Source organism: Cuculus canorus, chromosome 2, assembly GCF_017976375.1.
Source record: "Cuculus canorus isolate bCucCan1 chromosome 2, bCucCan1.pri, whole genome shotgun sequence".
Taxonomy (NCBI): Eukaryota; Metazoa; Chordata; class Aves; order Cuculiformes; family Cuculidae; genus Cuculus; species Cuculus canorus.
This window is the reverse complement of record NC_071402.1, coordinates 145182720-145209317: the sequence shown is the minus strand read 5'-3', so window position 1 is coordinate 145209317 and position 26598 is coordinate 145182720. Positions and strand designations below refer to the sequence as shown.

The following is a 26598-nucleotide window of genomic DNA, read 5'->3' as shown; positions in this document are numbered from 1 at the left end:
TAAGTGTAAGCTCTCTTTAATAATTCGGGTTTACTGGAGTAAACCCGCTACCTGAGTAGAAGGCGGACTCTCAGATGTACAGACAAGGCATTGGTTTACCTTGCAAATCAAGTAAATTGAGATTATGTGGCAGAGTAGTTTTGGGGAAGTATTTAGATTGCACTTCAAAAGCAAATGTATTTAACCTTAACTTGTAGGCAAGCATTTGAAGATTTAGGCAACACTACTGTAAGCTGATTTCCTTGCTACAGTCTTCAAGTGCTTAAAATAAAACAAACGATTGGACTGAGACCAGTATGGGCTACTTCTAAACTATATGAACAAGCACTTTCCAGTTCTACTTCAGTGTCTGTTGTTTTGGGTTTTCTTAATAGCTCTTCTGTGTATGGTTTTTTTTTTTTTTTCCAGTCCAAGCCATATATATTTGACCGTGTATTCCAGTCAAACACATCACAGGAACAAGTATACAATGATTGTGCTAAGAAGATTGTCAAAGGTAAGGTGGAACACCAACTTTAACTGTAAAGAAAAGTCTCATTCGTATGGGTTTCAGATGTGAAAACTAGTGCTTGTATCACTCCCTTTTACCTTCTGAATGTTTAATAAAAGCCAACAAGGATCATAGCAGTATAAAATCATCCAAGAGTTGAGCTGATAAATATGTCAGTGCTCAACCTGCTATTTCAATTGCAGTGTTTGATAACATTTGCCTGCCATGTATGGGTTTTTTGCAGGTCTCTGCAAAAGATTGCTTAAAATAACTTCTCAGAAATTAATCAAAGTAACTCTTATGGATAGTTTCTTTATTTTCCAAATGTATTGGTGAAAATATCTTACAATTGCTTTTGTTTGTTTGTAGGAATATCAGAGGAAAGGGAACTTGTGAAATCATGTGTATGCTATAGATCTTTTTTGACCTTGTTTATTCAATACACAGTTTAAGGAGGGGAAGGGGGGTTAAATGTGACTTCTAGCTTCACAAGTAGAAGATTAAACATGAGTTCACTGTACAGTTCAGAGCGTACAGCTTCTCCAAACTTGAGTTGTCAGAATTGGCCTAGTAACTTCAGAAAATCAAGTCTTATCATAAAGAAGGTTATACCACAGTAAGTTTTTCGAGTAAGCAATTAGCTGATTTTCTGAAGATAAAATTGATTAACTTCTTGAGGAGATCAGTAATAAGTTCTAGTTGACGTAATGTTCAAAACAACTTTAACAAAGCCTTCCCCTGAAATATCAGCTATTACTAACAAGAGAAGATTAGGTAAATGTAGGGGGTTTTGTGTAGCAAAACCATGCTGCTGCAAGTATTTAACCCTTTAATGAGTAAAATAGTAATCAGGATTAGGTCAGCTCCTTAAAAATTGGAGTTAACTAAGAATTGTAATGCTGCCCCTTTCCTCCACCTGAGAATTTGGTCTCTGTTTCTCTGTGCAGCATTTCTAGGCTGTGCTACTTCATGTGGCAGATGAGCTTTAGTGGTGGTACAGATGAATTTATTGGTATGATGGGGTGGCAAAAACTTCCCCATTTGGAGTATCTCATGTTTGATTTTGGAAAATAAAAGTCTGCTTGATATGATTCTACAGTAACTGTACTGTAGTTATGATTCTACAGCAACCCACCAGCCCCTCACTCTAAAACTTCAGGTTGGCTCATTCATAATCTGAAATATTACCTTATGGCCAAAGGGTAAGATGCTTGAAACTTAAGACATAGCTCGTTCTTTTCACCATTGGAAAATTTAACTTTTTCTGAAGGCAGAAGATAGTAGTATAGTGTCTTTGTATATGGTTTCTCCTTCAAAGACTTACATGTTTGGTCTGATGGTAGTGTTGATTTCCTTTTTCCTTCTGACTCTGAAGTCCTGATTTTTCTGGTTGAACAAAAAAATGCTTCTAAAACAGTAAACTTCTAACACGTGGGCAGTGGTGACTTAATGCATTAAAAAGGGTAGGGAGGAACACCTTCCCTCCCCACCCAGCTCTAGTGCAGAGTTCCCAAACACTGAATGATTTACGTTGCTGAACATTTTAGGAACTGCCTGTTTGCTTTCTATTTCATTTGACTCCATTTTAGAAGAAGGAAATGAACCCTAATGAAAACACTCTTTCCCTTTAGATGTACTTGAGGGATACAATGGTACAATATTTGCTTATGGGCAAACATCATCTGGAAAGACACACACTATGGAAGTAAGAAATCTTAAAGTAATTTTCCTCTTAATGTCACTGTTATCTGTTTCATTACAATAGTCTTATTTTTAGAAATAAGATGTCTGCTTGTTTTCATCTTGCAATTTTATTTTTCTTTCCATTGCAACATTTTGATACCCAAAATGTTTATTTAAGACCAAGAATGGCAATTGCTGTATTTTTTTTTTTTCAACCCTTAGTAGCAGGATGAGAAACATGGGTAATTTTAATGATGCATTTTTGCTTTTAGTAGTCTGGGAGATTTCTGAGATTGTTTTTCCTTCTGGCAAATGTTGGGCCTAAATTGATGGTCAAGACTTTCCTTTATAGATGAAATATTTTAAGCATTTTAAGACTCTGTTAACTGTTCTTATTGCCTTTAGATACTGTTCTTGATGTTGAATTCAGTATGAATGTTTCATTTTTTTGTTTCTTTTTCTAATAAGGGGAAGCTCCATGACCCGGATGGAATGGGTATTATTCCAAGAATAGTGCAAGATATTTTTAATTATATTTACTCTATGGATGAGAATCTTGAGTTTCATATTAAGGTAAACCTTTCTGCATTGTTTCTTATTTAATCTCTGTTAAAACTGGAAGTAGTCTATGGTTAAATGCATGTACTGTATCTGTTTCAAGTGCCTCTAACTTGGAAAACGTAAATGTGAGTTATTTCTGAAGTAACTGACTCTTAAAGAAGAATTATGCTAACACTTTAATCTTGTTTCCGTTAAACATTCTGGTAGCTGTCCTGATAACTTATGGCAGCGCTGATAGTGCTTGAAGCTTTTGATCAAAATAGTTTCCTCTTAACAGTGTATTTTAGTTCAGCCTTAAGGACTTCAGCTAGATGTGGTTTTATGTGGAAGGTCCTAATAGTCATGTTGGATCTTTCTGATCAAAAAGCAAAGCATTTTTGCTTTCTGATGCTATATCTTGATTTCCCTTCCCACTTCTAGGTGTCATATTTTGAAATATACTTGGATAAAATAAGGGACCTTTTGGATGGTAAGCCTTTTATTTATGTTAAACATAGAAAGTAAAATGTTCTGAAAAGAGATGTTAAAAAAAGCTCAAATGCCTTCTTATGATACTACAATAGGTATGCCATTTGCTAGTAACATAAATAAGGCTACATCAAAATAAGAAAGCGTGGAGCTGATCCATGTAATAAAATTGAAGCTACAGTAGTGGTCGTTTCATGTATAATACATTTTTTGTGAAGTGTTGCTCAGAAGTAACATCTGACTCAGACACATGTACATAACTCATGAATTTTGCAAAGGAATAATATATACATTCTTCTCTTCCAGTTTCAAAGACCAATCTTTCCGTTCATGAGGACAAAAACAGAGTTCCCTATGTGAAGGTGAGCACCAATCTGATATGTTTTCATCTTTCACTTCTCTGGTGTGCACCATTTACTGCTGGTTTGTTGGTGTGATATTTTTTGCTGTTTTTAAGGGTTGCACAGAGCGTTTTGTATGTAGTCCAGAAGAAGTTATGGATACCATAGATGAAGGAAAATCAAACCGGCATGTAGCAGTTACAAGTAAGTATCTTTTTGTCTTCTTCTAGTACTTTATGGATTTGCTTCTGGTATGCCTTACAGTAGGAAAGAGAAAAATCGTGAGCTAAATAATTCAGGTTTGTTAAATGGCCTAGCATAAGCAGTTTCAGCATGTCTTTCAGAAACAAGTATTTCAACTCATTCATTGTTAGGTGTTGTTACTCTCTCCTTTCAATCCAAGTCTAAGTAACTGATCAGTGAGGAGCTCTGAATCATTGGTGAAAAAGGTGTAGTTCTGCATTAGGAATTGTACAAAAGCCCAGTTTGCGGCATTTGTTTCAGTTAACATATGAATCTGAGTAAGGCATTGTGGCTCATCAAGAGTTTGGCCATTCTGTTGCATATGCTACAAAGAGCTGGTCGTAATACCTATTCAGACATGCTGTAGAATTAAGCAGCATCCCAATGTCCCAAGCTTTTTCAGCTATGTCATGCAACTGATTTGCAAGGAGCCATATCATAGGTCTCAATTTCCCCAACAAGCAGGATTAGGAAATAACAAAAGCTTGAAAAAAAAGAATAAGCTAAGGAAAAGTGAGGTGCATGCCAAAGTAATACCTCAGTTCTTAGCAACTGAAGCGACTGTCAGAAATCTTTGAAAGCAAGTTTGAGGGTGAGTTTCACAGTCTTCCTGCATCTAGATCTTTATTCAGGAAAAGAACAACTATACAGTCATTAAAAAAGAAAAGATTTTGGTTCTTTTTTCTCTAGATAAGGTTCAAAAATAAAAATATGATGCTCCTTTTAAGGAATGACTCAGTCCTGCACTACTTCATTGCTCCTAGGTAGTGCGGTTCTGAATGGGAACCAGATTAAGTGGTGGAGAAATAGCAGAAATATTCAGTCAGCTTAAATTTTGTTACTGAATTTAAAGAACTTTATTACATTAAGTCTTGTTTACTCTGCATGTTTCACGGCAGAGGGAGCAGTAGGTATTTAAATTGGAAAGAGGTGAAAAGTTACGGCCATCTAGTTCAAATTTTCACTAGAGGATAAAATGTGATACACTGTAAATCTACAAAAAAAAGGAATAGGTTCTGGTATCAGAATATAAATGTGGGATTTTTTTGTTCTGATAAAGTAAATATGTGAAACCCATAGTTGACAGACTGTCAAATCATATCAGTGCACTTATGTGGTGTTAATAGAAGCCCAAAGGAGACTGGATCTTTGTTACTTGATTAGACAATACTGTTGGTTTGGGTGCCTCTGGTTTTATTGTCGTTGAGAAATTTCTCTCTACAGTTTCATTAGCTTTAATGTTGCTTCATTGTCGGAAGGTGCTGCTTTAAGTGAGTTTTGTTGTACAAATATTTTTGACAATTTATGTATTTTGGATTATAGATATGAATGAACACAGCTCCCGAAGTCATAGTATTTTTCTTATTAATGTAAAACAAGAGAATACGCAAACAGAACAGAAACTAAGTGGGAAACTTTACCTTGTGGACTTGGCAGGTAGTGAAAAGGTAATTCTAAATTTCTTTTTCTACTCTGAAAAACTCCACTTATTCTTGACAATCAGATATTTTATGTTAATGCAGTACTGATTATTCAGTTGTCATCTCTGAAGTGTTCCGATTTTGAATTTGAAGTATGATCTCTGAATCCTAGTCTGGATTGGTTGTTAGATACTGCCTCTTTAAGCTCATTTCTGCAGTAAGAGTTTGTAAATATGGAATAGGGTGGAGAAATAGGCTAGAGTTCAGTCTCAGTATTTGTGAGAGCAAAAAGGTATGCAGGTGTGTTGGGTAGTGAAGTACTGGAATAAATGGGTTTTCTTACGTAGTGGTACCAAGTTTCTTAATTTGAAATGCTGTTTAACGTTGTTGAAAATAACAGCTTGCTTTTCTATATCAGTGGCTTAAAGCAGGGAACGAAACATGAAATTTCCTTATTCTATAACACTTGGACTGTGATTTAGCCTTTAAAGAGCTGGATTTGTTCTTTTTTTTCATCTTTCCTTCTGAGGTAATCCACATCTCTTTCAGTCCTTTCTCCTCACCTTTGTCATTGTTCTATGGCCTTATTGTTGTCTCTAATCCTGTGTTTATTCTGAAACGTGTGTTCTTGTTTTTTAATGAGAATGAAACAAAGCATTAAGAAAGAGGCTGGGTTGCAGACCTCCTTTCTCTGTAGTTATGTTCCTTTTACTGTTGAATTCAAGCTTTTGCTTTCACACCTCTCCCAGTGTTTTTTAAGTACATCAGGGTTTGTGATGCCTAGTCTTAGGTTGTTTTAAACAGAGGCAAATAGAATCACTTGGTTATAGTCATGCTCATAGCTCGGTGAGAGGATTGGTAAAAGGAAGGTTACAGAACTATATGTCAGATTCAGCCTTGGAGGCAGAAGAGCCAAGGTAAACAGAATGGTGTCAGGGTAGAACTTTTTTTCACGTTTCTACTGATATCTACTTAAGTTCCTAGAGCACTCATGTAGGTCAGATTCAGTCTCTAAGATCTGTTGTCACAACTTGTTGCTTTTAGAGACTCTCGTATTTTCTGGGGCAAGGGGGAGAGTGGTAGTGTGTGGTTCGTTTGGGTTTTGATTGGAATCTTCAGTTTCTTTATGTGGTTTTACTTGTTTTCTTGGTTGCTTGGTATGTTTATTGGTGTTTTTTTCTTTGTTTTAAGGATGACCCCTGAACTAACTATAAAGATCTTATTAAGACAGGGTTCTATATCTTGTTTGCGTTGATAATGTAAATTATTCATAATGCCCATTTCCTTTACTTTGAGGAATTCAAACTTTTGGACAAACTTTACTTTTGTAGTTGTTTGAGGTTGATAGAAATTTTTAACTAAATCTTTATCTTCTATGAAAAGGCATTTTAAGGGAAAATACTAGCTTCAGTTTAAAAGTTCAAACCTCTTCAGAGAGTGATTTTTCATTCAAAAATAGATGGTAAATCCGGGAAGGTCTGAGCAGGAGTTTGCTTATTCTAATCCAACTTGCTTATGAGTACTTCATAAAGTCAGGGAGACTGACTTAAAAGTGGGAAAGTGACTTGAATTCTATGTTAAACCTGGAAGGTGTTTTTTGAAGATGCATTCAGTAATTTATGGAAATGTTGTGTAGGTTAGTAAAACTGGAGCAGAAGGTGCTGTGCTGGATGAGGCCAAGAACATCAACAAGTCTCTGTCTGCTCTTGGAAATGTCATTTCAGCTTTGGCTGAAAGCAGTGTAAGTGTGATCTTTCATATTTTTGTACTTCAAGGTTAAAGGCTTGCGTCTCTGAATATGATGCTATGAAGAAATTCTTTGCTGATCTTGGTGATATGCATGAAGTTTTTAAACTAATCCAAAAGCATTAATGTGTTGCAAATGGCCATTATTCTTCTACTCTATTAAGTTACATTTAACGTTGAGGGACCATGATGCTGACAGTTTTCTTGTACTCTAGAAGTTACCAGACATTTTTGTCATCCCACATGTGTTCAGTATTATGTTTTATCAGTTAAATTAGCATTTAATGTCTTTCTAATGAAGTTACACCTAGAAAAAGCATAGCTCTTACTTCAAAAAACCCAAACAATATGTCTGAAAACCTGACTGATTTGTTTAACCATTTTCTTGGTAGACTTATGTTCCATATCGTGATAGCAAAATGACCAGAATCCTTCAAGATTCACTAGGGGGTAACTGCAGAACCACTATTGTTATTTGTTGTTCTCCATCTTCATACAATGAATCTGAAACTAAATCTACTCTTCTCTTTGGCCAAAGGTGAGTAAGCTCATCTGGTCTTCTGTGTTAGCCTATCTCAGTAGCTCAGCAAGATAGTTTTCTCCTGGTCTTTGCAGAGAAGTTTTTTTTATTATGTAAGGTAGGCTAGGTAACTTCAGAACTTCTTGAAAACCTGGCAGAATATGGGTAGATAGTGGGTGTGGAGTAATGACTGTGTTCTGCAACAGCTTTTGGACTCATTTTTGAATCTAGGGAGTCCTTTCCTCTTAGTATCTCTTGAATGAGCTGTTGTTAAGTATCTTCCATGTATAGCGCTTCAGTTTCACTGCCTCATGTTACTGACTTCTTCAGCAGTTCGAGTGCGATTCTATGTCAGCTACAATAATTAATCTGGTATACTAATTCAGCCTTGTAGAGGTGAAATTTATGATGAAACCCTCAGCTTTAGTAACCGAAGTCTAGATAAATATCACATAACTTAGTAGGGAGTCACAGTGCCTTATGATAGTAATTGGTGCCAGTGAGAGTTTGCAGAAAGATGCTTATAGGAGTCATAATATGGGGAAAAAACTTTGAACTACCATTAAGCTTTTTTTCTTGTTTTTGTACTTGTGCGGGTGGAGTGTCTGGTAGTACTAGACAGAAGAATTACTGAGGTAAATGAGGTACGATGCTAAAGGAAAAACTATACATTAACTTCATGACAATATTTTATTAGTGCCTGTAGTTTCACCTCCAGACCTAATGTGTTCAGATGAGATTCACTTGACTGAATGTCAACAATCAGTCTGAACTGTATAGTTTACACAGCTCTTTGGTTAATGGAGATCCAGCACTGGATTTTTAGGTTCAAATGGCCTGTTTCTTAAGTAAGCTTGATGGTTTCCATTCTCAAAGCATTACACTCTGCATTGGAGGTGTTTGCTAGGTGTGGTGAATGCTGCACTTTGTTCAAGGCTGTGAACTGTCCTGACGCAAATTTTTCAGGTGAAAGTATTCAGCCAAATTTATCCAGCTTGAGACTTCCCAGCCTTCCCAAAGTTTTTTATATTGCTCTATTAACAGTTATATTGATCCAATTGAAAGAATAGTCAGTTGGCAGGGAGTAGAAGTAAGCTTTTGGAAGAGGTGGGAATTGTTTACGCTTTTACTGGTGATACGTAGAAATTTTATTCAAGAGCCTTTAGTTTTAATAAAAGAAAAAAAAGTCCTATTTCAGAGCTTTTTACTCTTTCTCTGTAGAGCAAAGACCATTAAGAACACTGTCTGTGTCAATGTGGAGCTCACTGCAGAGCAATGGAAGAAGAAGTATGAGAAGGAAAAAGAGAAAAACAAGACTCTACGTAACACCATACAGTGGCTAGAAAATGAACTCAACAGATGGCGGAATGGTATGGGGCAATTATATTTTTGTTCTGCCAACTTTGGCCAAGATGGCAGACACTGAATTAGTATTCAGGATACTAGAAATAACAAAGAGCCCTATGCAAGACAGTAGTAGGAATGTTAAAGGTCGGCTATTAAGTGTACATTGGAACTTCATATTTTTCACTGTATTGCAGCTGGAAAAACTTCTAATAACAGCATAATGGCAAAAATGCCTGGAAGCATATTGATATGAGGTTCTTCAACGCTTAGGTTACTACAGAGCTAGAGTTACAGCTAGAGGTAGGGTTACAGATGTTTATTTTGGAGGAGAAAAAAATTATATTGACTGTAGATGGAGAAACTAGTAAGTTTTCCTTTCTTTTGGTTTCCTAATTCAAATCAATATCACAAGATCTTGTTTCTTTTTTAAAACTCAAACATATTAATAGGCAAAAAAGCTCACTCAAATCCCAAAATTGCTGACATTACAGAATGCTTGCCTAATTTTTCTTCCTGAATAACTGACTTTTGATAAATTAAAGTTTCTGGCAAAATGTGAGTTAAATATGAAACCTTAAATTCAGGAAAGGAGAAATATAGGTCATGCTTACAGATATTTTCTGGAGTTTGGCAGCTACAGAAGATGGTTTTGCAGTCTTGTAGATAACTGCATCCTGGTGTAAATCTGAGAACAGGCTTACTTCAGTAAGTTTAGTGGGATGTAATTTTTTCTTCTTTTTAAATCTTTTATAGAGATGGCATGAGGTCGCACCTGAAATGTTAAGTGTAGGTCTTCCAGAATATTGACGCAAAGTACTGGACTGTTGGAAAGAGCTCGTACCATCTAAAGACTGCATAGAATGTTTTGTAGTAAGGCACTAAGGAGTTTAGTTTAGTTTACCAGAGGAGTGGCTTGATTAGTGTGTGTGGTATTTTTTCTGTGTGAAGTTAAGGTGTTCTCATCAGATGAGTCTTAAAGGATAAAAGTGTAACTGAAGAAATACTTGAAATTAGAAGCAAAGCACCTTAAAACTAGATGTGATTACCTAGCAAAACAGGCTGCTGCCTTCACGGCAAGCTAGGTGCCTTTCTAGATGATGTGAGATTTGGAGCTCATAGCAGAGTAGCTGGGTGAAACATAGTCTTCTATGGTAAGCAGGAGATAGTTTGGATGATCTAGTGGTGACTTAACTATTAATCATTTGAACTTGATTGCTTATTAACTGTGGAGCAGTACCGTTAGCAGGGAGTATGCCACAATTCTCAAGGCTAAGATTGTGGAAGATACGTAGTGGCTGATTGTGCTAAACTGAATGAATTCTTCTCTTCAAGGGGAGACTGTACCTGTTGATGAACAGTTTGACAAGGAGAAGGCCAACTTGGAAGCTTTTGCAGTGGACAAGGATATTACTGTTCTTAATGATAAACCAGCTACCACGATTGGAGTAACTGGCAATTTCACTGATGCTGAGAGAAGAAAATGTGAGGAAGAAATTGCCAAACTATACAAACAACTGGATGATAAGGTATGCCGTTCTTATTTAATCTAAGAACTCTTGGAAATGTATCTTGAACTACATTATGTAATACTTAATTTGCCAGTCCTTGATTGTTAGTACAGCTTGCTTAAATGCTTGCTGGAAGCGTGTACTCTAATTTAAAGCTCTGATTTAAGATAAATCAACATTGCCTTAATTGGTGCGAAGTGAGTATCGTTTAAGTTGCTCTCCCTCTGTTGCTGGAACTACTAGAAAATGCTCTGAAAAAATAAAGTATCTGTACATAGAAAACCAAGATAAGAATTAAAGTTAGGAGAGAAAAATTGATCAGTATCTTAAACAGTATTTCTACTTCCTAGCTGACAGTTTGAAATAATACTGTACCAGGAGAAGAAAAATAATGAGAAAGCATGAAAATTAGTAATTTGAAGACAACCACTTTTTCTTCCTGTGTTATGCATATTTTACTCAAAAATATTTTTAAATTTAAGCGATAGTACTGCATTTGGAGAGTGGGAAAAAAATCTTTAAATATTAGTTTTTTCTTGGAAGTTAACAACTTGGAGTAGACTTGCAAAACCACAAGTGTAAGAGCTTTGTCTTTAAAGCATGACTTTTTACACATATGTGGTGTGTTAACAGCCTAATGGATTGGCCAGTGAAATCAAAAGGACCATTTTTTTACTTTTATTGCTTTAATTTGTATATTTGTCTCAGAATATGGAAAAGTGAAAACCTAACATCTGCTAGTAGACTTTTTTCTTTTCCTGAGTGGTATTTATCAGTTTATTAAACAGATTCTTACTTCAACTACAGGATGAAGAAATTAATCAGCAAAGCCAATTAGTAGAAAAACTGAAGACACAAATGTTAGATCAGGAAGAGGTGAGATTCACTCTTGTATCTTTGTTCTATTTTTATTTGTCTTTGCTTTAAAGAAATTTGAGTTATTTTGAATAGGTCACAATTTATGACCAAGAAGTAGAATGGCAGCTTACTGCTGTGTAATAGTTCTCTATATTCCTTATCTAAATGCTCTGCCTATTCATTCCCTCACTTACTCTGTGCTAATCGCTAAAATTAAACAGTTTGCTTGAACGTTGGGTACCCATTAAGATTGAAGGCATTGAAATATTTTATGCAAAGACATTAGCAGCTGTTTTCCCCATGCACAGTCAGCAGTTTGTCAGAACCAAAGATACTTTAATTTACTGTAAGAAATCTGTTTTAAGGTTTATATAATGAAAAAGGAAGTATCTGTGTGTTAGTTCAGACTATGCTTGCTAAAATATTAAAACAATTCATATGCGTGTGTTGCCAGTGACATAATTTAATTAAATGGGGGAAATAGCTATTAATAATTGTTAATTTCACTTAATCAAAATATTAGATACAATTCTATATAGCATAAATACTTAAAAAATAATAATCTTTGCATATATGGCAAGAGAGAAGTGAGTAGAGGACTTAGGAAGTTGGAGCTACTGTTTAATCTTAGTTAAATAAATTAATCTGCCTCTTTAGCAGTTGTTCACTTGGTGTAGTTACTCTTCAGCAGCTAACAGTGTTAAGATACTGGAAGTTTAGTCCCTAGCCTGTTGAAAAGCTCAGACTCATGAGTTGTTATAATAGCTAAGCGCTTTCATAAGACTCAGTTTATTCAACTTAGAATTTATTTGTTGTTGTAATTTTAAATAAATCTCTAATGTTGCAGCTTCTAGCATCAACGAGACGGGACCAAGACAACTTGCAAGCAGAGTTGAATCGCCTTCAGGCTGAAAACGATGCCTCTAAAGAAGAAGTGAAAGAAGTGCTTCAAGCCCTTGAAGAATTAGCTGTTAATTATGATCAGAAATCTCAGGAAGTAGAAGATAAGGCAAAGGAGTATGAGCTGCTTAGTGATGAACTCAATCAAAAATCGGTATGAAACCGGGATAAGAAATTACTGACAGTCTTTGGCGTAGTTTTTCTTGCTTTACCTGTATTTCTGGCTTGAAGTCATTTAAAGGTTTTTCACAAGGGAAGATGGTCTAGAAGTCTAAAACACTTTTAGCTTCAGCAAAAGATGATTTTTCTAAATAGGTGAACTTAAGGAAAATGTGCAGTCAATATTGACGTTGATAGCTCTCATCTTTTAAGTATGTATGGCATTTCTCCGTATATTCTTCAGGTAGTAAAATCAGTTGTTTGGTAGACCTCTATCAGTTTTAGGTAGTTAATATTCTACCCACTTTCCTAAAATTCTAAGTACTGGAAAGGACCTGCTTGTATGCTGGCATTGCAATCAGAATGTGTTAAGTCTCAGTCTTCTCTGTTCTTGAAGATGAGAGTTGAGAGGGTCCGAGTCTTCTAGTGAACACGACTGTCAATTTTCAGTTAGTAAGATTTGACTGGATAGAATGCTGGCATTAAAGCTGATATTCATAAGATCACAAAACCTGTCTTTTAAACATCTTAAGTATTCTGAGCTGAGTAATTTTTATTGGTAACTTACATCACTTTAAGGTTGACTGGAAGTCAGATGATCTCTGGTCTTCCTATATGAGCAGCATTTCAGATTTGGTGGAATAGGCTATAGCTGTATGTGTTCATGATTCTGAAGTGCGTGGGGGTTTTTGTTTGCTTTGTTGGTGGTGTTTTTAATTAGCTTATAGATAATCAAGTGACTCTATGTAATAACATCCATTGAGTGTCATGAATAACTTGATCCACAAGAAAGCAACAACTGTTCTGAGAAGTAGTAAAATTAAGCTGTTGCAGTGTTCTCAGTAGCTCACTGCTATCCCATGCAGTAACCATCCTTTGGCATAACTGACTGAAACATTCTTGCTGTAAAGCTTCTGGCATTTTTTTAAAACGGAGAGCAGACAACTTCTGAGTATGCAAGCGGCTGAGCTGCAGCCATTACAACTATGGCAGCTCGAACTAACTGCAAAGCTGCTTTAGAGTAAATGTAGTGCTTATGAACTCTTGGAGATGTGTACCATTTTTTGATTTGCCGGCAGAGAACAGTTAAGAGTTTTGCAGATGAAGATGAAATTATTTTCCTTTACCAAAATACGGTGAGAAGTGTTCAACTCATTGTTTGTGCACCTTTTTCCTGTAAATTTTTTCCTGCAACATTTAACTGTATATATCTCTGAATGCTGTCCAACAATGTTAACAGGAATTTTGTTGCAGAGTTGTAAGATAATATTTTTGTGAGCTGAAGGCTTCTGTTCCCAGTACTTTATATTTCTTTCAGAAGAAATACTGTCACTTCAGGACTTCTAAATTTTTACTGTGTGGTGCATTCACGGACGCTAGTGCCAGTCTGGTTTTAGACATAAAAATGGGACATCTCAGAAGGCAACCATGTGTTGCCATAATTAAATAATATTAAATTAACTCTAAATACAAGAGTTTGTTTATTCAAATCATCTTCTTTTACTGTAGGTCACTCTAGCCAGTATAGATGCAGAGCTTCAGAAACTAAAAGAAATGACCAACCATCAGAAGAAACGAGCAACAGAGATGATGGCCTCCTTACTAAAAGATCTTGCAGAGATAGGAATCGCAGTAGGAAATAATGATGTCAAGGTAAGAATTGGTGCAATTTTTCATGCCATGTATTACGCACATACATTGTGGATAGGTGGGGTCAGTTTTTTTAGTCAGGTTGAAAAAAAAAAACACCACAGGAAGCCTCGTGTATGTTAATAGTTTCGGCATGAGCTTATCCCTTGCTTATGCTGTGACTTACCAGGTCCCAAACAGAATTAGATTATACGAAGACGGGGAAAAGCAGGTATGATACTTTTTTCTGAAGTAATGTTTTTGTTCACATTAACTGCCACACAGAATGGTCATAACTGCTTTGTCTTGGAAATCTGATACTGATCTGGTACAGTGGCAATGAAGACGTTGCTTACTAAAAATGGAATGAGGAACTAAGGAAATAAGAGAAATCTAGAAGATCGCTGTAGGGCAACAATGTAAGCAGTGTTAGAAATCTGACATGAACTTTTATTTCCCTCTTCAAGCAACTCATTACCTTTGAAAACATGAAAATAATCAGAAAACTGAAAAGTTAAATTTTGGGGTGTAAGCACTCTGATTATCAGCCAAGGCAGGGGATGTGTTCTAGGCACTGAGTTGCTCCAGCTTGTCTCTATTTCTATGCTGTTATTTGAGCTTTTTGAACATGTTATTCCACACTTTTCAGCAGCCTGAGGGAACCGGCATGATAGATGAAGAATTCACAGTTGCGAGACTGTATATTAGCAAAATGAAGTCAGAAGTAAAAACAATGGTGAAACGTTGCAAACAGTTAGAAGGCACACAAGCAGAAAGCAATAAGAAAATGGAAGAAAACGAAAAGGAGCTGGCTGCCTGCCAGCTCCGTATCTCACAGGTAAATGTTTCTTTACACTATACTACTTAAATGCTTTTTTGAATTCATACCTTGCTGAGTGAAAAAAAGTTGCAGTTCTTCTTAACACCTAACAAAGTAAAGTACATTGTGATCAAACAGTCACAAGATTTGGCTGTATCCTCAATATTGTTCTCAATTTGAATGCTTCTTATTAATTGTGTGATAGGATTTCAGAATTTCTGCAATATGTCTGTAGCCTGACAATGGTTTTATAGCATTTCTATTCAATATTAGGGCCTATATGTTCTCCATTGACGGTTGCTTAACACATGTAAGTCTTACAGAAGCAGTGGGTAGTGAGCACTCTGTCTACTAAAGCAGTAAGTTGGAGGTTGGAGAGGTAGCAGTGGCACAGTGAGATTACAGTAAGCTTGCATAGTAGGTTAAATTTACTTCTAATTAAGAAAGGCCCTTTTAATGCAATTGTTAGAAAAGATCAGTAGTGTTACTTCTAAATTCTGAAAATTGTGATCTACGAATGCAATTTAATTTTTCTATATTTTTTTATTACATACAGATGGCCTTTTTTTTAATGAAGGTGAATATTTCAGTGCAGTCTTCTAAATACAGTAAATTGCTCGTGATAGTATGTAACATTCAAAACATCTTTTCTCCCAGCCAAAAACTTATTTCATTCCAATCCAGAATAAAGACGTTGTCTTAAAGGCCATATTATAGATCTACTTGAGTAGTCATGTTCTTCTCAGAGTTTAATTGGCACAGTTTTTGTTGTGAGGTCAGGTTACTTATTTAAAAACGTAGGTACTGTTTATGTGTATGTAATTCTGTGATACTTAAGTAAATTAATCTTTCCATTCTACAAGCATGAAGCCAAGATCAAGTCATTGACTGAATATCTTCAGAATGTAGAACAGAAAAAAAGGCAACTGGAAGAGTCTGTGGATTCCCTTAATGAAGAATTAGTTCAGCTCCGAGCACAGGGTAGGAATTGCCGCCCTACACCCCACCTACTGCCGCCACCATTTTAAGTGTATAATTACAAATAGGAAATGGTTTTATTCTATTTAGCTTGAAGGGCAGAGCTACAGAATGGCTTTCTGCTACTGCACATGTAGCATTAGTCAATGGGGAAGCATGTTTGCTCTTTGAAAGAACTGCTTTTGGTAGAATTAAATTAAAGATATTACTGATTTGATTTGTATTTGTGGTGAGAAGGGATCTTTTCCAGTATTTAAGGTATTGGGAAGGGAAGGGGGAGTTAATGCCATCTCTCTGTGATCGCCTATTTGCCTGGCTGAAATACATTTTCTTTTCTGTCTTCTATTCCTATTAGAAAAAGTCCACGAGATGGAGAAAGAGCACTTAAATAAGGTTCAAACTGCAAATGAAGTCAAAGTAAGTTAATTTCCCTTTTTTTTTTAAGGAAGGAAAAAAAAAAAGTGAAGTATAGCAACTTCTTAAAGCATATAACACATACTGTTTTTTCCCAATAGCAAGCTGTAGAACAGCAGATTCAGAGTCATCGTGAGACACATCAGAAACAAATCAGTAGCCTAAGAGATGAAGTCGATGCAAAGGAGAAACTTATCACAGAACTTCAAGAGTAAGTATTTGTCATGATTTTGTTAGTGCCAAGTGTCTCTGGTCTGTGTGAGTACAGAAGCATAGTGTGGTGGCCAGCAAGTGGCAAGGCTGTCCTCAAGCAGTGTCTTTGTAAATTTTGTTGCTTTACTGAGTGTCCTGTCCAGCAAGATCAGTTCATGTAATACTTTCTGTGTCCAGCCAAAACCAGAAGATGATGCTGGAACAGGAACGTCTTCGAGTTGAGCATGAGAAGCTGAAAGCAACTGATCAGGAAAAAAGTAGAAAACTGCATGAACTTACGTAAGTAATAATCATACATAAAATAAATGTGTGTGGGATTGCTTAAGTTTTGAAAACAAGTGACCTAATATGATGAAGTGGCTCTTTCCATATAATACGCTTATTAAAGAGAGAGGCTTCAGAGCTTTCTTGAACTTAACTTGTTTTTAAACCTTTGCGCTGCTTTAATATTTAAAATTGGAAGTAAATTATGAAGGCCACAACATTTTCTTTAATATGCTATAGGTTAGAGTTAGTAACTTTTCAATTTACAGTCAAGTATTGCATGCTCCAAAAATGGAAAAGGCTTGTAACAATTTCCTTACTCTGTTCTTGTGTTCCCTTACTGGTGTTTTTTGCTTCTTTGTGTGATTTAACTAGTTAGGTGTTCTGATGGCCTTATTCTTGAGGTTAAAAAGCTGCATACTTCATTGAGTAAATACGGTGTATTAGTGAATTAGAGACTGAAAAGTTAATGCAAAAATTAGAAGTCAGTTTTGTTTGCAGGTGCATATCCAAGGGTCAAGCTGAAAAACAGTTCTCAACTTCTAGAAATCTAACCATAATCTCCTGGAAATGTTTCTAGAGTATCAGTAACAACCCCTTCCTGGCACATTTGATTGATTTTATCTTTACAGAAGTTAAAGCTCCATTATACTTAAAACTTTTTCAGAAGTGCATGCTTTTTGGCCATGTTCCAAGAGTTGCTGTATGTATTTTTAGTTTTTATCATAGAATTTGAAATAATCAGAGGGACCTGATTGGTCTGTACTGGTAACCAATAAGCAACACTTATTTTTCTTTTTTTTTTATCTTAGCCTTACTATGAAATACAATGTTGATTTAACTGACTACAATTCTAACAGTAGTCTGGCCTGATTTATTTCTGTGCCACAACGATCACAGAAGTTGCATTAGTTACAATAGATTTTTTTTTTGTGCTGTAAGATTTGATATATGTACCACACTACTGCTTCTTATTTCAGTTTGTAGGCTGAACTATATATAGATAGCATTGATCTATTAAAGGCGCTTGTTATATTGCAAACTTCCCTCTTCTAAAGACTATCAAAGAAACATTAGGAATTACTTTGGCATTCTGTGTCCTCTCCCAGCCTTTTTGAATACAGTTATTTTCCGTTGTACGTCATAACTGTGCTTGGCAATTGACAGGCCAGAGGTAGTGCCATTTATTCACATTTTATTCTTTTTATTTATTTATAGTTGTATAAGGTGCCAGTGAGGATGGAAAGGTTGATAAGATATTCTTTATAGTATTTTATTACCTCAAATGTGAAATAGCAGTGGTACTGGCAAAGCAAGAAGAAATTTGAAGAGGAAAGAAACCTTTTGCCTACTTAATAGAAACACTATTTTCATGCAGTCCCTGGCCTTTCTATTCTAGTCTTCAGTCATCAAAAGAAAACTCCGAATTCCTTTCCTCTATCCTGTCATCTAAGTAATTGTGTTGCTTTATAATTCTAGAGAGAACATTAGCAGTGCAGTAAATGCTTTCATCTTAAATGGGAAGACAAGCTCTGTGAAGTGATAATTCTTATGTTACGTTGCTCTAAACTGAGGCTGATGTGGATGATAGCTTGGGCAAATGTGTTGGGGGTCAGGTGTTAGAACAAAACAAAGAAAAAAACTTAATCTATCACGTAATAGTTGTCTCAGCTGGTCAGAGCTGACAGAACTTGTAGGATAAGGTCTCCTCAAATATTCATCCTGAACCAGACTGAGATCCTTTCTTTAGGGACATAGTTTAGTGATGGACTTGTCAGTGCTAGCTTAAGAGTTATACTCGATCTTGAAGGTCTTTCCACAGCAATTCTGTGATTCTAGTCTAGAAACGTAAAATTTTTGCGTCTGAATGTACTTACTTGTGGTCCTTCAATATTAAAAGTACTTCCTTCTTTTCTCCCAGCAACTCCCTGCCTATGTGGATTTCAGAGTGTGGTGTCAACTGTTGGTTACATCCTTAATGATTGAGGACTTCACTGAAAGACGTTTCTTATTTGTACTATATAGTGTTTATCACCCTAGTCTCCTAAAACATCAAAAATTTCCGATTTTTCTCAATGATTTGCGATGAATTTATTCTCTTTTAGGGTTATGCAGGACAGACGGGAACAAGCAAGACAAGATTTAAAGGGTTTGGAAGAGACTGTGGTAAGATAATCGGAATATGTCCCAAAGCAAATGTTGATACTTGGTTCTCCTGCCCTCCCCGTGCACTCCCCAAGTTATTTTAATTTTTTTAGTTTTTAATTCCTTGTCCTTTACTGTAGGCTAAAGAACTTCAGACCCTTCACAACCTTCGGAAGCTGTTTGTTCAAGATCTGGCTACTAGAGTGAAAAAGGTAACGTGGCGCTGTAGTGAAACTTGGGGTTTCTGAGAATGCTACATTTCAGTTTAGAACTAAATTAGGAATGGAGCTTTGTGCATTGTAATTTTTCTGGCTTGATCTTAATATCCAATTTCCAGTTTGTACTCAGCTTCCTCTCTCCCTCCCCATGCCTTTGTTACTGCAGAGTGCCGAGATTGACTCAGATGATACAGGAGGCAGTGCTGCACAGAAACAGAAGATTTCCTTCCTTGAGAATAATCTTGAACAACTTACAAAGGTTCACAAGCAGGTAAAATGAGGCTTAATGTCAAGCTTTAATTGAAAACAAGCTACTTAAAGTGCATTATTATAGAAGTGACTGAATGCGTGTTGGTCATAAAGTAACTTTTGTAGTTAAATAGCTCTACACCTTGAGTGTACCTCTTGATGCAAAGCAATAGACTCAACTTTTCCTGTAAATTAGTAGCTATTTCAAGTACTGTGGCTGTGTAACAGAATAGAGGCATTTATACTGAAGAAGATCCAAACTAGTGTTCAGAGTTAGTGTATTCGTCTAGGGGATGCTTACCTGTCTCTGACTGAGGAAGAACGTAGACTAAGTGCCTCTGTTGGCTGTGTCCTGCCATAGTAACTGATTTTCAAACTACAGTCTTAGTAAAAGCAGTAAAAACTGCCTTACCAGTTTAGGGGTGGTGGGAGGGGTTTTGATTGATTTCCCCTGTGAAGAGAGCTACTGAGAAAATAATTGATTCTGGTTTTGTAGCTGGTACGTGATAATGCAGATCTTCGCTGTGAACTTCCTAAACTGGAGAAGCGACTTAGAGCTACAGCTGAAAGAGTTAAAGCTTTGGAGTCTGCACTGAAGGAAGCCAAAGAGAATGCTTCTCGTGATCGCAAACGGTATCAGCAAGAAGTAGATCGTATAAAGGAAGCTGTCAGATCCAAGAATATGGCCAGAAGAGGACATTCTGCGCAAATCGGTTAGTAAAGAATCCCTTGCCCCCAAAGCTTCATCTGTGTCGCGATGATTTTTTTTTTTTAATCTTTGTGCATGTGTGCATCTTTCGGCCCTACTTGGAACATGATGTATTTTCTACCATGAAGTCTAATGTTATTCCAATTCCATTCCAATTTCTAAGACTGAGCAAGGAGAGAGGTTAAGCCATCACCTTCAACAACAGCAACAAAAATGTCTTGCTTTCTTTTATCTTCGGGGGAAGATGGGCAGACAAACCCACAACAGGCATCCTAAGATCCCCAATTACTTCTTCAGTTTTGTTTCAAAACATATAGTACTCTGTAGCCCTTCCTGGGGGGAAAAAAGACAAAACCCCAGAAATCTGTAGTGGCTGGTAGTATTTCTTACTGTGTAGTGGGAAGACAGTCATAGTCCCTTGGCTCTCCACCTGCCATTATGCTGCGAAGTGCTGAGGGCCAAGAGGGTGTGTGGCCTGCAGAGCGCTTAACTGTCTCTGTTACGTTATTTTTGTAGAAGTAACTGTGTGTTCCAGCCTCTTTGTTATGCTGTGCCAGGACTCCAGTAATCAGTACAGTTGTCTCAGATGCTAATGCCACTGACATCAGTTGCAGTTAAATTTTGTTCATATTCTGTAGGTCTGTGAAGAGCTATTGCAGAATAAAGTTATAATTTTTTTTCTTGGCTGTTTCAAGTGCTTGCTTGAAGACAGGTGCTTGCTTGTTTTGTGTTTCTCTCAAGTGATCTCAGAGAAGACAACGGAATTTTCTAGTGAGCTTACCACAGTCCTAAAGCCTCTTGTACTTAAATGTCTACATGAACTAGTCATTTCTTACTAGAGATCAGCTTCCTATAAGGCAGAAATTAAGAACTCTGCTGTAGTTGCTAACTGTAGATACTTTTTGTCCACTCTTACCTGCTGAACCTTCAACTGCTTCTGTTTAATATCACAGAACTTTTAAAAGGACATGACTGACTTTACAAAAGCTAATGCAAAACTGATTGAAATTATAGTTTGTCAACAGCTTTTGAGTTACCTGCGAGAACTGTAATTGAATTCAGTAATAGAGCAAGTTTTTATTTTTATATGGTGGTAAGATGTTGATGAAGCAGTGTTATCTGCAGAGTAATCGGTACACAGAACCACTTGCAGAGCAGAGTAGCCTAGTGGCTCATCAGTCAAGTAGGTGTGGGAAGTGCAGAAGGATGTAATTATTCCTTACAGGAACATAACCCTCATGAAACTTTTGTCTAGTGATATGTCTTATTGCCAAGAAATAGGACTCTCACAGGGAAATACATCAAATGGGGCAGATAATAGATGTGAAGATAGGTGCTACCAAAAGTTTTGCTAGCTTTAATTCTAATAGAGACAGCAAAAGCAAAATCTTGTCTATTTTCATGGGCTTGTTATAGTTGACACTAATGTGTTAGGTTCTCAGAATACCATCTCCTAAACTTGTTTTCTTATTCAAAGTGCATTCAATTTCAAATATTACATTTGGGATACTGTAAAAGTCAACATTACTAAATTTGAATAATCAAAGGTAAAATTGTTATTTATGTAAGTAATTTTTCTTTTCATGCAGCTAAGCCTATCCGTCCTGGCCAGCATCCAGCAGCCTCTCCAACTCATCCAAGTGCAATTCGTGGTGGAGGTGCGTTCACTCAAAACAGCCAACCAGTTGCACTGCGTGGAGGTGGAGGACGGCAAGACAAAGTGTAAGTTTGTCTTGCATGGTTCTGTTCCAGTTCATTCTGTGGCATAAAATCATTTGCATAATCAGATTAACCTCTTCTTTTTAGAGCATTTATAGTTAGAGGAACAGTATTCATGTATAACTGACTAATGCTACTGCTTTTGTTATAGAACTGGTGTTTATTGCAAAGTGGTAGTTCTGGAGTTATTGTGCTGGAGTAGGCTGCTGTGTGAAAACAGTCAGTTGGAGGTAGTTACCAGTCACAGCCAATAGCTGCTGCTTAGGAAAGGAATGTATAGTTTTAAATCTTTTGGCTTGCTAGTATCTGTTTAGATATGGTTTTCTTGAGAAAACATTCAGTGGTGAACTAAAAATCACAGAATTGTGTAACGGTTTGGGTTGGAAGGGACCTTAAAGGTCATCTAGTTCCAACCCCCATGACCCTATTCTTACGTGGTTTATTTGTTATTACATTTGCACACTGCTTTGTGTGTCTAATTTGAAAGTATTCAACAGAAAAAAATATCTTCATCCAGTAAACTTAAAATGCTACCCTAACTAAAATGCTTGAATCCTGGGTGCTTCTCTTCTGAAGGATTTCGTTTGTTTCCATTTGTTCCTTTTTATTAGCTCACTGACTTTTCAAACTCTTCTCTCAGATTTAGAGAGAATCAGGCTGTAGCGCTAGTTAGGGAACCTGGTTCTGTTCAGTAGTGTCTTGCATTTGCTAGGAAGTCGCAGTGATGTGTACTTTAACCTTGAATAACATTGACTTCGAATGACCGAGGAGCTGGCAATTCATGGCTTCTTGGTCATGTTGATATGGTAAAATTAAGCTTCAGATTACTGCTTTGTCTACAAAGGCAGTCTAACTCTGCTGTCCAGTGTAGAGACATTGCAAGGGATAAGTGACCCAATTAATTTTACATGCCTACTTTAGCATAAGTTTATACAGGCTCTGATGTTGCCTAGAATTTTAACTGAAGATAGCCTGTTTAGTTTCATGCGTCTTTGAGAGGGCTCATAGTAGTTGATATAGTCAGTAGTAACTCAATTTTGAGCTTGTATCCTCCTTTGGAGAAGAGTGGTCCTGGGGAGTTTAGATGGGACATTTTGCACTTTGACTTTTGGACTATGTGTAAATAAATTGTGAAGAAGTGGCTAAGTGTTGGCTAGAACACCTTTTAAAGAAACAAACAAAAAAAACTCCCTTGTAATATATCTAGAGAATCTCTTAAGCAGTTGTGTATTTATTTAATATAAATAACATAATTCATGTAATTCTTATGTTACCCATTGCTGTAGAACCAAGCGGGGTTTAGTACTTAAAGGCAGGAGGGTGGTTGTAATTTATTCCAACTTCCCTGTCTCATTTTTTGAAGAACCTGTCCCTTATGGAAGTAAAGAAACAAAACTTCTTTCTAGCTCTGTTTTCCTATTAAATATAAATTTGTTCTGAGTTTCTGAATGCTCAGATAGTATCATTTTTTTCTGTAGTGATGCCTGTTACACTTTGCTTTTGAGGATGAATACAGCTACTAAGCCTCTGAACATGTGGTTAGAGAAGAACTTTCAGTACAGTAGGAACATGACATACTGTTTTACATTTGGAGACCAGCATTTAACAAATTATAATTTTGTTATTATTAAAGAAATATAGAGATGGTACATTCTTCTTTCTATATACAAATCAAACACTTTAGGATGATGAATGCAAAATAATCTCTTCATTCTCATTTCATCTTGCCGAAATAGCAAAGTCAAAACTTTGCAGCAGCTGGTAGGTGGTATCCAGCTAGTTCTTGCTGGCCTGGAAAAGTAAAAAGTAGCAAAAGTCATGGGAAGCGGAGCTGGGTTATAATTGGTTGGTATTGGTAATGCTTATTCCATTAAGGCAATCAAGTTTGGATACCCAGTCAGTTTGTTGTGCTGTAAATTGCCTGGTAACAGATGGGATTGTTGAAATGCTTTGCGCTGCATAATTTCTCTTCTAAAGTAGCTATTTTGTTAGCACTTATCTGAGTGGTCTAAGAATTGGGCTCTTAAAGGCCAGATAAAAAGTGAATATGGTCTAGGGTATATGTAAATAATTTGGCTTTTGTACTTTGGAGGTACAAGTACTTAACTCTGTTATTTTTCTTATTTACAGTTGCTGAGAAGTAAATGCAGCGTGAGGAGGATTGGATATCGTGTAGAGGGAGTCATTCCGTGACAATAATCTCTCCCTTTGGGGACTGTAGGATTATTTTTTGAAAAATGTATAAATTATACCTGGCCTGTACAGCTCTTCTCCCTTCTCCAAATTCTGCTAACTGATTCCCAAAAAAAATAGAGTGCAATTTTGGCGTCTTGAAAAATGACACGTTACTGAAAGTGTAGCTCTGCTCATTACACAGTTAGTCTTTCATGTCTTAAATTTAGTCTGCACTGTGCCAAGCTGAATGTACGTTGAGAAAACCTTAGTTCAAATTTTCTAGCTTAATTTGTGTACATCTTACTGTCTTAGGGATTGTGGAACAGTGTTTAAGTATACTTTCATTTTTATCATGTCACATAACACTACATGTCCCACTGAATTAGAATGGCACTCTGCATTACAGTTTTCTTTTGGAACGCTGCATAAAGCATCGGAACTAAATTTGTTTGTACAGTGTAAAAAATACTGAAGTGTGCTTACAACAACTGCCACAAGGCACTGCAGTTGCTACACCACAGAACTAAAGAGTCCGATATGAACAAGGCTGTTTAACTGTTATCTGATTAAATGCCTGTTTATCGGGTAATTTAGAATTAAATATTGTACAGTAATAAGAGTAAACCTACGTTTACAAAAAGACTTTGGCAATGGATTATCCCATCTGTCCCATTCCTGATTCTGCACACAGTACAGTCTGGTGGAGTGAAAACATTCTGCTTCATTCTGATGAGCCTGCCTGTCTGTTTGTCTGTATCTGTGATGGTTCATTTTTGCTATTTTATCATAGCAAAATGAGCGCAATCTGAAATTTAACTTGATATTACACTGTGTACACAGTACTGGAATTCTGGGCTAAAATTTTAACTTTCAAGTAAAGAAATTTTTTTTTGGCCAATGAATTCAGATACACTAATAAAGGATACAACTTTTTAAAACTGATTTATCTGGAAATCCCAGAGATGTGTTTAAAAAAATAATAAAATAAATAAAGTGCTACCCTGAATTGTATTTGTAATCCATTTGTAAGTAGGTAATGAAATGTCCAAAGTAGTAGTTGTTGAATATTTTTCTTCTCTTTGCAATAAAGTCCTGTAAAGTGGCTAACAATGTGAAACATGGGAGTTTTGGGGGGGTTGAGCTCCAGTAATCCCACTGAGCTGGATCTGGGTTTAAAAATTTTATAGTACAATTTTCTTAACTTATTCATAGGGTTTAGCCACTATACTGTTTAGAACAGCCTTCTTCTGGATAGAAGTTACCAGGTCTTTAAGAAAGAAGAAACTTGACTATTACTGAAAGAATTCAGTGAGCCTTCCAGACCCAGCTGGTACTGTTTCATGTGCTGGCTTGGATTTTGTGCTGGGAATTCATCAGCTATTGTGGAAACAGTAGAGGCTCTGTGACTGTTCAGACAGCAAATCACTTTGAACTTTTATATTATAAATAGATTAAAGATTTATATTATGATGGATTAGTCGGATTTTAGACCTTGAACCACTTTTTTCTATATCTACAGTAGTCTGAATTTTTAATAGTTTGATTTTTAAAGGTTGAGTGTATCAGTCAGAAATCTCACTGTTTTGGAGTTTTCAGCTTTTAAGACTTTTTGCTCATTAAGGCTGCCAAACACTCCAAACTTGCAGTTGTTTTAGAGCACGATTAAAGATGGCACACTGAGGAAAAAAAAGTGAAGAAACAGCAAATTATTTTGAATGAAGTTTCTCATCCTGAAAACAGCACTGTCTGTGGTCTTTCTCCATGTTAACTACAGGTTTTCAGACCTTAATTTGTTAATATGCAATCGTAAAAACAAAAATAACCCCACTTTCTTTAAAATGCATTCAAATGAAGCAGGATTTTTTTTTTCTCATTCCTGTGAATGGGGGTTTCATTCCTGTAGGTAATTATCACGGGTTTCGGTGCTGAAAATTGCTGTATTTAAAAAATGAATTAAATGCTAACTAGCCTGTAGCTCAGTGTACATGACCTTTTTATATTTAAACTTATTTTTTATTTTAAACCTTTTATGAAGTTTACCAAGAACTGCCTCTTAAAATGTAAAAAGATAAAAAAAAACCTTTGTTTTCTGGTTTGGCTGTCGGAGGTCAGCTGGACAGGACAATTGCTGGCTTTTGTAAATTAAAATGTTCAGTCTATATAGGGAATGTTCAACACTGCTCTTTCAACTTGCAGTCTTTGAATGGTTCTTATTTTTATGTTCCTCTAGATCATATTTTTTAAAAGATGGTTTAGGATAGGAACTTGGTGAAATAATATTTATTTCAGGTGAACAACTAAATTATTTACGTAACTTAAATGCTGACTCACTACTGTGTGTAACTCTAAATTTGACATGAGAGGACAAATCTACCTGTGGAATATGATTTAACTTCAGTACACTTGAGATGCATAAAACAATTGGTTTGGGGAAGACGCCATATAGTTTTAACTTGCCTGCATGCTGTAAATGTATTTGTGTTTAAATAAAGAGAAGAAAAATCTTTGAACTTTGTGCAGTTTATTCAGTGTCTAGACCTGTTCGTTAGGTTGTCTCCGTGTCCTATTTTTCACTTGATAGGGTCCATGCCCAGTTACATCTGTGAATTGTGGTCACCTGCTGCTCTTAATAATGAGCTACTATAAAATATTTCATAGTGTATCCTGTTAACAGAAGACGGCTCAGTTACACTGGTGAACTGGTGGCTTTTTACCAGATGTATCTTCACTGGGGCATGACCAGCTTGAACCCTTTTAATTGCAGACAAGGATTAACGGATGCTCAAAGATAAACAGAAATCTCCTTTCACCCTGAAGTTT

The 26598-nt window shown here is 36.3% G+C and overlaps 1 protein-coding gene across 3 annotated transcripts in view; it reads left to right on the top strand.

Annotated features, from left to right (window-relative positions):
- KIF5B (kinesin family member 5B) overlaps positions 1 to 26274 on the top strand; it is a 33947-nt gene extending 7673 nt beyond the window's left edge. For 2 of the 3 annotated variants that reach the window (XM_054058551.1, XM_054058553.1), the window contains exons 2-26: positions 409 to 496; positions 2122 to 2195; positions 2642 to 2746; positions 3155 to 3203; positions 3509 to 3564; positions 3660 to 3747; positions 5110 to 5234; positions 6844 to 6948; positions 7346 to 7491; positions 8695 to 8843; positions 10153 to 10346; positions 11136 to 11204; positions 12034 to 12240; positions 13755 to 13898; positions 14524 to 14712; positions 15558 to 15675; positions 16028 to 16089; positions 16188 to 16297; positions 16477 to 16578; positions 18669 to 18729; positions 18849 to 18920; positions 19093 to 19197; positions 19672 to 19888; positions 21474 to 21606; positions 23734 to 26274. In XM_054058551.1, the coding sequence (XP_053914526.1) occupies positions 409 to 496; positions 2122 to 2195; positions 2642 to 2746; positions 3155 to 3203; positions 3509 to 3564; positions 3660 to 3747; positions 5110 to 5234; positions 6844 to 6948; positions 7346 to 7491; positions 8695 to 8843; positions 10153 to 10346; positions 11136 to 11204; positions 12034 to 12240; positions 13755 to 13898; positions 14524 to 14712; positions 15558 to 15675; positions 16028 to 16089; positions 16188 to 16297; positions 16477 to 16578; positions 18669 to 18729; positions 18849 to 18920; positions 19093 to 19197; positions 19672 to 19888; positions 21474 to 21606; positions 23734 to 23740 (2775 nt within the window). In that variant the 3' untranslated portion in view covers positions 23741 to 26274. The remainder of the gene's footprint in view (positions 1 to 408; positions 497 to 2121; positions 2196 to 2641; positions 2747 to 3154; positions 3204 to 3508; positions 3565 to 3659; positions 3748 to 5109; positions 5235 to 6843; positions 6949 to 7345; positions 7492 to 8694; positions 8844 to 10152; positions 10347 to 11135; positions 11205 to 12033; positions 12241 to 13754; positions 13899 to 14523; positions 14713 to 15557; positions 15676 to 16027; positions 16090 to 16187; positions 16298 to 16476; positions 16579 to 18668; positions 18730 to 18848; positions 18921 to 19092; positions 19198 to 19671; positions 19889 to 21473; positions 21607 to 23733) is intronic. The other variant, XM_054058552.1, reaches the window with a different exon arrangement.
- The last annotated feature ends 324 nt before the right edge of the window (positions 26275 to 26598 follow it).